Genomic DNA, 12,382 nt, shown 5'->3' on the forward strand with positions numbered 1-12,382 from the left:
AGTTCATCTGTTTCTACAAATAAATAAAAGTTATTGTAACAAATAAAAAATGCCTTGTGTCAGACACACAAGAAAAGAGTCCACAAACCACACAGAAACTTTTCTCAATAATCATCTTTCACTTTGAAGAACAGCATCAAGCCCAGAAATCACTTTTAATCCTGGGATATGCTCCTGAGCACAAACATGTTCTCATCACTTCAATTCCCCAAGATCTGCTTCAGATCACACCCCTGAAATTCTAAGATTTGGAAGTTCTCCCCTATCCATTATTTCCAGCTTTACTACACTTTTAAGAATGAAGTAATGGGGGTTTGTTTCTTTGAATGAAGGAGAAGGCTGTTATGGAATCAGGGTGATTTTACTGATTTTAACAGTGTAATCAGAATACATTTGTTTATTTTCCTTTCAGTCATTTTGGTGCCATAAACATTTTCCTAGGAAACCTGGTTAGTATGTTCTACAAGATCCATGGTTTTATTTGTTTCTCAGCATCCCGTCTGTTCTGCTCAGACTCATTTCTGCCTGTTTTAACTGTTTGTCTCGTAACAGGCCAGCTCCTTCCTCAGAAAATGTCACTCATGGGCCCTCATTGCTTTATAAACCAATGCTGACTTTGTGCCAGCGGTCTTGTTTTTTAAATAACTAATTTATTCATTACTCCAGGCTAAAGTGGCTTTTATTATCAAATGAGTCTGCACTGTGAGCTGATTTCCTCGTTTCTCACAGAGTTCTTCTCTCATGGATTTGACCTTGTGGAAGAAGCCAACCTGTAGCAACCCAGTGAATGTCAGAACTGTCCCCAGTGTGGCTGAAAAATGCACCCTAAGTGACCATTGGGTACCTTACTTTGGGGATGCATTCCAGTGTGGCACTGAGGTCAATTTTCCTGCACAGACAAACCTGAGGAAGATATTTCAGTGAAACTTATGTTGTGTTAAAGAACCAAACAGAATCACCTTGTTCATGCTTTTAAAAGCTTTTCTGCTTTATAGTGTCCCTAGAGTGAAATTCTGAAAATACAAAGCAGTATTTTAGAAGCCCAAGTTTTCTTTGCTGTGTCTGGCAACAGATTAAGCAAACTGAGACAGAACACAAGTCAACTTCTGAGCTCTGACATATTATGTATTTTAAATTTATATTACAAATAACTTATTGCTCACCCTGCTATACTACGTTCCTGGCATTCTTTTCATGTTATTCTTGATAGTAAAGAAGGTTGTGTTGTTTTTGTAAAGATTTTGTATATGCCCCACTTAAGCTAATGATGGCAAAGGAACCAATCTGCCTGGGATTAGTGGAACTGAGAGTTCTGAGTTTGCATTGCTTCCATTCTAGGCTGTAAACTGCCTGCCAATGTTCTGCCCGGTCCTCTGGCACCTCTTTATGTTCTTAATTTAAAGGACAGGCAGCAATATATTTCATTTAAACATGACACAGAATTCAAGAAGGACATTGGAAACCAGACCCTTTCATAATGTATTTTCTTCTGTCTTTTCAGACTTCAGTAAACAAGTGAAAATTTCAAATTCCTTTTCTTCACACAATGCATCTTTCCCACAATGCCATGACACACTTTGCCACTGTTCAGCATAGCTGCAATAACTAAAGTGAAAAAAAGAAAGAAAAATGAAGAGCCTGTAGCAGTATACAAAAAAAAAAAAAAAAAAGTACTAATATGAATTGAAAGGCCATACAGGCCTCCTTATTCTAGCTAATGTAATTATTGTTTAATGATAACAATTTATAGCTTAATAAGACACACAGAGTTACCACTGACAGCAATGCAGGTTCCTTTTAACAGGGGACAAAATTATATCAATGCATTTACATAAGCACTGCAAAAATCACCCTTCTTGTACCTTTCTTCTCAGACAACCCCTCACCAACATCATTAAACTAATCCACATACCTGGCTCAAGAAAAGTAAAAACCCTCCGCAATTAGCTATTTCCTCTGAATGAGCTTTAAACCATAATCTGCATTTTCATTCCCATCAACTTCCTTTGCTAAATACACAGGGATATGTGTTTCAATAACTGAAATCAGTGCATTTGCTCTAGACTGCACTGCTAAGTTCAGATTAGTTGTTTATTTAACTGAACAAGCATTCCACAGCAATTTGAAAGAACCAAGATTATCACCTGACATCCCTGAGATTGACCCACAGAGAGATACACACAACTGTTTGGAAAAGTTAATTTGGGCAAATTGAGAAAAACGTTTACACATTGAGTGACTCAGGAAGAACTTTCTACTTAGATGGGCAGGGGCTTTGTATGACAAAATTACTATTTCCTGCTGAAAATCTCATATTGAAAACCCCAGTATCCCCCTACCTATTTAACACACACAGTGCATCATTATACTTTGATCACCCACCACATATCTAGATCTTCTTTCTTCTCCTATCACTTTGGATGAAAAATCTGTAATTTGTAATAGAAACATTTGGTGTGAATCTTTAAACATTCTTGAATTTCATAATACTAAGTTTCATCCTAACTTTAAAAAAGTTTTCTGATTCTTTCCATATTTTATTCTGATTTCTCCCTCAGTAAAGAACGCTTTGTAAGTCTGCCTCAGCAGATTTCATTAGTATATGTCTACTTCTTGCACCAAGGGTCACTAAAAGTATGAAAATATGAAATATAACCAATCTAAAAACTTGGAGTAACTCCACTGGGAGCCATTAGGAGCAGCCTCAGTAGCATAATTATTCTCATAACTAAGCAAAAAAGAGAGGAAAAGGCTTTTATTTATTCTTATATATAAAAGAACAGAAAATAAAGGTTCCACATTAAAAAAAAAAAAAGATGATAAAAAAAATCTTTTGCATTATAGGCAAGTTTCCACAAGCTACTGTCAAAGTAGGTGTTTAAAAATAGCCTTAAGAGTATTTAGGTGATGATGACAGTGGGCAATTAATTAGCTCAATGCAAGCACAGGTTACCCTTATCACACCCAGGGCTCAAGCTGCAGTGTGTGAGCAGGCCCAGCTCTGATGTCAGCACAGTGTTTTTGAACTGCTGTTGTCCCCTGCAGCAATGCAGCTCAGAGTGATGCAGGAACGCACACTGCAACGTCACAGGCGCTTGGAGAATCAGCTCCTACCTTTCAACTGCAGCATCGAGACAGGCAAAGGCTACAGGCAAAGCCTCTTCACAGCAATTCCGAGGGGGAGGAAAGGGAGAAAGTTATGACAAGGGGACACTTTCATTGCATTAGCTCTTAATGGCGTGGCTCTGGATTGCCAACAGCTCCAAGAATTACAAACGAGTTCTTCTTTTGCCATTATCTGCTTTATGCTGGTTTAAAGGCAGTTTGAAGCCAAGGTTCTGCAACCTTGCTTCACAGAAAAGCTTACAGGAGGGCATAACAACGGTCAAGATCTTCACTGTACACCATAAAATTGAGACAAAATTATTTCCTTTGTCACTTCTTAAATGTCACCCTCCTTTTTCTGCCACTTCACTGAGGTTTCATAGGGGCATATCTACACACACAGTAGCAGGTGAGATTTTGCTTTGCATCAAGCAGCAAGCTTAGCTCTGGTGCTACTATTCACCGCCCTACTTCTGCTTTGTAGTCCTAGGAAGTTGGTTATTCTGAAAAAAAAACAATAATTTATGGTCCTCTGAAACATTACAAATATTCTATTTCTGTAAGCTTTGTGCTTAACTGCGCAACTGTGAGAGGTTTGCTATCAATCTCAGAAGAGTGAGTTTTTACAGCATGTACAGCTAAAGCTTTAAACAACACTTGGGGTTTCAGCAACCAAAGGAAGGGCAGAGACATTCAGCACACTGGGAAGTGGCAGTAACTCCTAATCCCTTCCTATGCACAGCTAAGGGGAGAATTTCTTTTTCCCAGCCCACAAACATTGTCAGCTGGGCACCAGACACAAATGGAATTCTCCAAATGCATTCATTGCAAGAAATACATAAGCAAAGCAAAAGAAGCCAGGATTCTCCTTTGTTCAGCCTTTCAGATTTTAGTCAGAGATGGTCATAAAGTTGAAAAGTTTTGTTTCCATCTCCAGGTACCATAAAAGCAAACAATATATAATAGTGGAAGCCAGATAGGAGTCAAACACATGCCCTTCAAGAAATGTCAGGGATTTTTCATGAAATGTAAGGGAGAAAACAAGAGGAAGGGTGAAAATACTCTCCCTGAAACTGACATTTTGATGATGCTCCAGGCAATTTCATTTAGGCTTTAGCTGCTGCCTTGCTGAGCTGCCTTTGATGCTGCCCCAGGCAGTTCTCATCTAGCCTTTGGCTTCTGCTTGGTCAGACACCTTTTGGTGCCATTTCTGATTTGCGTGAGCAGCTCTTATCAATTTCACATATTTGTGACTCTTTTTGCCCATTCTACAATTATGTAAATCTTTGATGTAATCTTAGATTTTAGGCTTGGTCTTTTTAATTTTATTTCCTTCAATTTTTTTTCTTTCCTCTCTAAAACTGACTCAGAAAATCCCATTCTTTCTGCCCAAGGGAATGCTTCACGTGCTTGCTTTGAGATTTTTTATAATGCAGATTAGAGAAGTATACTTTCTTTGTGTGTATCTCTTATTTGAGTATTTTATACACAAAATGTTGAGTGCAAGTCTGTCAGAAACAGATATTCAATACCCTTCTACTCCAGGCAATTTATCTTGGCCTTATTGAGCAGGGCTGTAAGAGATCTACAATAAGATGGCTGCTGAGGCTGTGAACACCTGCTGATCACCCCTGCATTCATAGAAAGAGTAGTAAAAAGCTGACAGCAGATCTCTTCTTCCCTCATGATACTTGAACTTAGTTTTTCCTTGACTGAAAAAGACCTGAATTTAGATTAGACTGTTGCACAGAGGTGTCATCATTTCAACTAACTTGAATAGCAGGAAAGAAATGTTTGACCAATCAAATATTCCTAGATTTTTTTTCCTCATTTTTACTGTCCATTTTCATTCCTCACATTTCATATATATTCCTTTAGATCACACCCTGTGACTTTTCAAAGCAATAGACCAACTTCAAAGAACATTCAAAGAAAGTCTAACTATTAAAGGGTCTCCATAATTTTAACCTTAAACAAACTGTATTGCATACATAAATCTATCTTCAGATTTATATGCCACTTCCACAGTGCCACACCACAAGACTAAAATCATTGCAATGGATATTAATTCTGCAAAGGAACCACTGCAGACATTTGGAGATGCTCTCAGAGTAGGGTGTACTTATCTAAACAGATGATGCATAATGACTGCTCCACTAACAATGCTCCACAGGTACAGTTTGGTGGTTTGTTTGTTCTCTCTGTTTTTTTTATTTCTGAAGAAGTTTATTCACAGAGAAAAAAAATTGATCAACAATTCAAATCCAAGAAGTAAACGGAAACCCTGAATTCTCAAGTTTAGTAGCACTGAGTTTTCAGGACATAAAAATGATGCAAGATGGCAAAGAACTCAAAGATAACTTTCTGGTGAGATCAAATTCCCTGGGGTGACCAACATTTTAGCAAAAAGCCATCCAAGTTCTGCAGTTTATCTCTAAGGAAAACAAACATGAGAATGAATTCTACATGGAGAAAGGCACTGCACATACCCAAAAGCATTACCATACTTTTCATCTACTTCATAATGCTGCAGCCCTGACATCTTATAGCTTTTGTATTCATGCAAATGAACTTTTAACTTTAGGAGGACAGAACATTAAGCAGCATAAATTTACATGAGGCTAATGCTTGTACGAATGCACAAAAACAATCACAGAGATCTGTTTGGATGATTTACACAATGTCATGCTGGCATTTTACTTTCATGTTTGGCTGGAAAATGCTCAGTACTGATGCTCAGTAATACAAGGTGAACAACACTTCCCAAAGAAACACCTACACACCAGAATTTGCTTAGTCATTTTAAAATTATTATTTTTTTGAGCTCTGATATCAGAATGTAGTTCCTTTTTGCTGCAATATTTTAATATTTTATTTCTGTTCTAACCACACTGGAATTTGAATTCAGATTTAAGTCTTTAAAAAATCTACAACCATTCTTTCCCAAATAATCATAGAATGAACATTAAGGAATTGGAAAGGATCTTAAAGATGACCTTGTCCCATCCTCCCCTGCCATGGTCAGGGACACCTCCCACTAGACCAGGTTGCTCCAAGCTCCTTCCAGCCTGGCCTTGGACATTTCAAGGCTTGAAGCATCCACAGACTCCCTGGAAAACCTCTTTTGGTGTCTCACCACTCTCACAGTAGGGAATTTCTTCCTGGTATCTAACCTGTATTTCCCCTCTTTCAATTCATGCCCATTTCTCCTTGTCCTGTAACTACTGTTCCATCACAGTACCTCATTTTGTCAAAAAGCTCCACAAGTAGCAAGCACATTTTGCCAAACATCTCTGAGAATGCCCCCCCCGCCCCCAGTCAGAATAATATATTGTTTGGGATGAGGCCATATCTGCCAAACAGCTGAGCCAGGTTAGCAAACTCAAAACTTGCATCATTGCCAAAACTCAGAATCCTTAAAAAAATTCCACCCAAAAAAAACCCCAACAAAAACCCCCAAATGCCACACTTGTTAACAAACCCTTTTATAAATATTAGCTGAAATCCTCACTTTCATGGTGAACCACAAAATGTCTCCTTTAGCTCTACCAGCACTTGTTCAGCTGGGATCAGATCTTTCATGGGAGCTCGTTGTGGTCTCACAGGGAGAAGCAGAAGGGCAGGAACAGCTCTTTTCACTCTCAGGACCAGAGAGAGGACTTGAGGAAATGGCTGGGAGCTGACTCAAGGGAGGTTTAGATTGGAGAGCAGGAAAAGGTGGGCAGCCCAAAGTGTGGCAGGGCACTGGAACAGGCTCCTCAGGGTGGTGGCACAGCTCCAAGGCTGGCTGAGCTCAACAAGTGTTTGGACAACCCCGAGGCACACAGTGAGTGAGACTCTGGGGCTGTCCTGGGCAGGAGCAGGAGTTGGGCTTGATGATCCTGATGGGTCCCTTCCAATTCAGCACATTCTGATTCCATGATAATAATTTTATAATCTGTTAGGTAATTGAAAATATCACACCTCTGTAGCTCCTTTTCTCCTAAATTATGATTATAAAACATGTGCTGTTAAAATGGCCTTCCCATTTTCTACCCTCTCTACCTGGATAGTTTATTCCCACCCATATATTGACTGATAGCCCCCAGAGTTTATACAAATTACTTTTGCTCAAGAATATTATTGTGGTGTCCTTTAATTACTGCATCACCAGTGACTACAGTTACCAACAGTACAGTGAACTGAGTTGGGTAAATCATTATCTACTGAGGCTTAGATGTCACAAACGTGCTGGGAAAGAAATAAATTATAGATCAATAGTACTGGGACTGAAATGATCCATCCCACTTAATTAGAGCTACCATATTTCAGTACAGTTAACAGTTAAAAAGAAAATGAAAAAATCAACCCCTTAAATAAATCTTAATAAGGTCAGTCCTTAAACTACCATTCTACAAAGATGGGGGAGGTTTTAATGCACAATCATAAAATAATTTAGCAGCAATATCATTAGCAAGATCTGAATTTCAAAAGAATAGTTCTCCATACAGCCAGTATAAACCACTAAAGCTTCACAGCTGAGTAGCTGGGAAATTGTTGTTAGGTTTCTAGAGGATGGTTCAGCCTAAATTTTTTCAAACATATCTCTGTGTCAAGTTTATCCTGCATTTTGGGGGATTTTCAGGAGCTTGAACTGGTTAAAATGGTTGACTGGAGCAGGTAGGCATCCACCAGTGTGTTCACCTATACCAAACTAAATCTTACCATTGGAAGCCATAACAAGCCGAGCATAAAACTGCTATTATTAAGTAAAATAAATTTAAGGGGAAAAAAATTCCATAATTAAAAGTAACTACAAAAAAATTCAACAGATATTTGCTCCAGTCATTAGTGGAAGAGTGGTTCTCTCCTTTAGCCCAGAGTGTTATATCTATATGAAGTATTTATGTGAAATATTTACTGTCCCCTTGCAATTAACCCCCAGCCCCAGAACAGCCCCTAGAGTGGATGTGGTTGTTGTCAAACACACTTTGCATCCTCAAACTGTAAGTAAAACCTAACCCTCAACCAATTTATGACAAAGTAAAAAAATTAGGTTTTGCCCCTATTTGAAACTGGTCCAGGACTACCAAGAAAAAAAATTTAAATTAGTAAACTAAGGAAAAGAGGAAAAAAAAACCAAAAAGGACCAAAAATCACGCACTGCAAAATAGAGTTACAAAGAGCAGGTATTATCCTAGGAGCGACACAGTTCTAAGTATTGTTACCACACAGCTCAAAATCACACCCTAAGAATAGCAGGCAAAACCCACGTTAAGCCCTCCAAGGCGCCCTGGGGTCGCGTTGCTGTGTTTAGCAGGGTCCTGTCCCGCAGGAGAGGCGCGGGAGCCCGGCGTGTCCAGAGCGCCTCACGAACCCCTCCTGCAAGGTCCCGCTGCCATTTAACCCGGCAGCACCGCGGGGACAGGGCTGCGGCACACGGCCGCACGGAACACCCCGAGGAGACTGGAAAAAAAAGAAAAATAGAAGGGGTAAAAGGTGGGGGAAAGGGGAAAAAATAAAAATAAAAAAACACCGAGGCAACAAGGCTAGGCAGCGCTGTATTGCGCCCGCTCCCCTCAGGGCGCCCCGCTCCGCGCCTGCGTCACCCCCGCGCGCCGGCGCTTGACGTCACGCCGCGCGAGCCCGCGGTGACGCCGGGGCCGCGCCGGCTGGAAGGTCGCCGCGGGGACGCCGCCATGCTGTCCGTGGCCGCCCGCGCCGGGCCGTTCGCGCCCTTCGTGTCCGCCGCCGCGCACGCCGTGCCCGGCCCGCTCCGCCCGCTCGCCCCGGCCGCCGCGCACCGGGACCACAAGGTGCCGCTGGACCTGAAGCGGCCTCTGCTCTGCCGGGAGTCCCTGAGCGGCCGCGCCGCCCGCGGGGGTCTCGTCGCCAGCGCCAACCTGAACGGTGCGGGCCGGGGGAGCGGCGGGGCGGGCCGGAGCGGCACCGGGACTGCCGCGGGCTCAGCGGGGCCCTGCCGGCGCTCCCGGGCACCGCCCGGCCCGGCCCGGCCCGGCGGGCGGGGGAGCCGAGCCGGGAGGGGACAGCAGGCGGGCGGGCTGCGGGGGCTGGGGCCGATAGGGGTTCTTAAATGCTTGGTTCTGTTGTCACCGGTGTAATTGGCACCCACTTACAGCTGCAGAGCTCGTTCAAGGGCACCTGAATGCCAGCTTCCTTCAATGGCAGCGGGGCAGGCTGCAGGGACCGCAGTGTGTCACCTCTGCCCAAGCAGGGTCAGCCCCGAGCACAGCACTGTGTCCGGGCGGGTCGGGATGTCCCCGGGGTATCCAGGGATATTGAGGGGGACAGCTCAGTGATTTTTATTTTACCGCTGAGGAAATGCAGCTAAATCCTGTCATTCGGGAAGGCTTTTATACGCGGACACAGGAACAGAGGGGTGCAGTGAGAGCACACCGTGTGTTTTACCCAGGTGGGGAAAGCATCGGCCAGGGAGTAACGCCGAGGTTCTTCAGAGCCCGACCTCTGCCCGATGGGCTGTGGCTGGCACTGCAGCTCCTGGAGGGCTGCTGCCCAGCTGTGTAGCTCTCACTGCAGCTCCTGGAGGGCTGCTGCCCAGCTGTGCTGCTCTCACTGCAGCTCCTGGAGGGCTGCTGCCCAGCTCTGTAACTCTCAGTGCAGCTCTTGGAGGGCTGCTGCCCAGCTGTGCAGCTCTCACTGCAGCTCCTGGAGAGCTGCTGCCCAGGTGTGCTGCTCTCACTGCAGCTCCTGGAGGGCTGCTGCCCAGCTGTGCAGCTCTCACTGCAGCTCCTGGAGAGCTGCTGCCCAGCTCTGTAACTCTCAGTGCAGCTGCTGCCCAGCTCTGCAGCTGTCTCTGATGGAACGTTCTACCTCAGCTGGTGCAGAGTGCACACGTTTAATTCTGGGAGGGCAGTGCCGTGCTGAAGATGCTCTGTAGCAATTAGACTGTACTTCATCTGACCCTCAGCTGTAAAGGGTTTGTTCAGGTGAAAATTCTACAAATCTGGAACTGACATGGCTGACATTTAGCTGTGCTCTACATTTTAATTAACATCAAACATGCTTTTCACTGAGTATAGCAGACTTTTTAGAAGTTAGTCATATTACATGTCACTATTGCTTTAAGTCTATACTGAAATAACTTAATATGGAGCACTATCTCAGAATTTTGATTTTTGGTTTAATTTCTTTGCAGTTAAAAGCCTATAGCAATTACTTTCTCAATGCTGAGTTTCTTCTAAGTAAATATAGTTATTATCCTCATTGTACTGCATATAAATCCCTGAGAGCTTAAGTACTTTGAGACATCTGTTAACTTTGTGCCAACTGACAGAAAATATAAAGACTAAATAATACTCTTCAAGTAACAGGTTGTACTTTGGCAAGTAATTTGTTCTGTCTTTGCCATGTTCTTTTCTTTGGCTTATAGATTTTCAGTGGAGGACACAGCTTTCTTTTGCTGGAGAAACGCATGGGAGACCTTTTAGTTATCCTTCATATCCTGTTATTTGAGCACACGGGTTTGATGGGGGAATCCCACTTGAAATAGAACAGTTAGCCCTAAATCTTTTAAAAAGCGAGCCTGGGGTCTGGAGGTGTAAAATTATTTCCTGTGGCTTTTAGCTGGGACAACAATTTAATATAAAAGAGGTTGCCTGGTATTTTTAATGATAAAAATGCTTAACCACACACTTAATATTATTGCAGGCGTAGAAGTTACTTCAGACAAATAATAGAACAAAAATTACACTGCAGATGTGCAAACTTCACTACATCAGATTTCTTCTTAGTAGCTCTTTACAAGAAACATTTGAATAGAAAACAGGTCTGTCTTTTCTAGTCATGGTATCCTACTGGAGCATTTTCTTGACATCTACTGAAAAAACAGTTCACTTTTTTTCCCAGAAGCCCAGAACTTCTGACAGATTTTCTGCACCCTGATCAGGTTTCTTTTTCAAAGAATAGGAAACCAGTTTCACAGATCACCTTTGGTGTACCAAAAATTCTCTTTGAAAACCATCTTCATACAACATAAAATTAAAATGCTTAATTAATGGAATCCTACCCAGACTTTGGAATAACTTTTACCCATTATTCCAAACCTGCCACTAAAACAGTATAATTTCAAATGCATGCCAGTGTTTTACCTGGACGTGGTGTCACCTGCTGTCCTTTTCCGTGCAGCCCCCGCTGGCGTGCGCTGTGTCCACAACGATGTCGCGGTGCCCGACTTCTCTGCCTACCGCCGCCAGGACGTGCAGGATGCCAGCGCCTCTTCCCAAGGCAGCAGCAACTCCAGGAAAGGCTTCTCCTACCTGATGACTGCAGCGACAGGTGTGGCAACCGCCTACGTTGCCAAGAATGTTGTCACCCAGTTTATTTCCAGCCTGAGTGCCTCTGCTGACGTGCTGGCCTTGTCAAAGATTGAGATCAAGCTGTCTGACATTCCAGAAGGCAAGAACATGGCTTTCAAGTGGAGAGGGAAGCCCCTTTTTGTGCGTCACAGAACCCAGGCAGAAATTAGTCAGGAGGCTGGAGTTGATGTGTCTCAACTGAGGGATCCGCAGCACGACTTAGACAGAGTGAAGAAGCCCGAGTGGGTGATCCTGGTGGGCGTGTGCACTCACCTGGGCTGCGTCCCCATCGCCAACGCCGGGGATTTTGGCGGGTACTACTGCCCCTGCCACGGCTCCCACTATGACGCCTCTGGCAGGATCAGGAAAGGCCCTGCTCCCTTAAACCTCGAGGTCCCAGTTTACCAGTTCATTGGGGATGACACGGTGGTGGTCGGCTGAGAGACGAGGTGCCTGCTCACTTCCATGTTCCTGGGAATAATGTTCACCAGAAGGGTTAACTGAGGCATACTGTAAAACCTGAAATTAGCTATCTAGATTCTCAAGCAGAACTATGCTTGAATACTCTGTTTGATTTCAATAAAAACTTGGAGTGAGCACTTGTTCCTGACTTAAAATAAAGTGTCTTTCTTTATGTACACATTTCTAGTGTGTCCAGCCAAGGAGATGCTACAGCAGACCCAGAACACAGAGCCCTTCTGAAGGGCTGCTGATTCAAGGCATTGAGCTACAAAGCCACAAAGAGATGTTTCAGCCAGCATTGTTCCTGCCAATATAGCATAGAGCTGGTGTTTCACTGCATGCAGAACAGGAGGAGAAACAAGGTTTGCTATTTCTAGAACAAAGCCAAAAGACACCAGTAATCCTGTACTTTGTGTTTCCTTCCCGTTCTTTACCACTGGTATGAAAATACTTCTGCACTGCACTGATGTGCTCCCTCAGTTGTAGAATAAAAACTAAAA

At 43.1% G+C, this 12,382-nt stretch overlaps 1 protein-coding gene across 1 annotated transcript; it reads left to right on the forward strand.

Moving 5' to 3' along the window:
- Positions 1 to 8,734: 8,734 nt before the first annotated feature.
- Positions 8,735 to 12,024, forward strand: UQCRFS1 (ubiquinol-cytochrome c reductase, Rieske iron-sulfur polypeptide 1). The gene is made up of 2 exons (XM_021540516.3): positions 8,735 to 8,994; positions 11,251 to 12,024. Exons 1-2 carry the CDS (start codon positions 8,784 to 8,786, stop codon positions 11,859 to 11,861), a joined length of 822 nt encoding a protein of 273 aa, XP_021396191.3. The 5' UTR covers positions 8,735 to 8,783; the 3' UTR covers positions 11,862 to 12,024.
- The last annotated feature ends 358 nt before the right edge of the window (positions 12,025 to 12,382 follow it).

Source organism: Lonchura striata, chromosome 11 (assembly GCF_050655825.1).
Source record: "Lonchura striata isolate lonStrDom1 chromosome 11, ASM5065582v1, whole genome shotgun sequence".
In the NCBI taxonomy this organism is placed as follows: domain Eukaryota; kingdom Metazoa; phylum Chordata; class Aves; order Passeriformes; family Estrildidae; genus Lonchura; species Lonchura striata.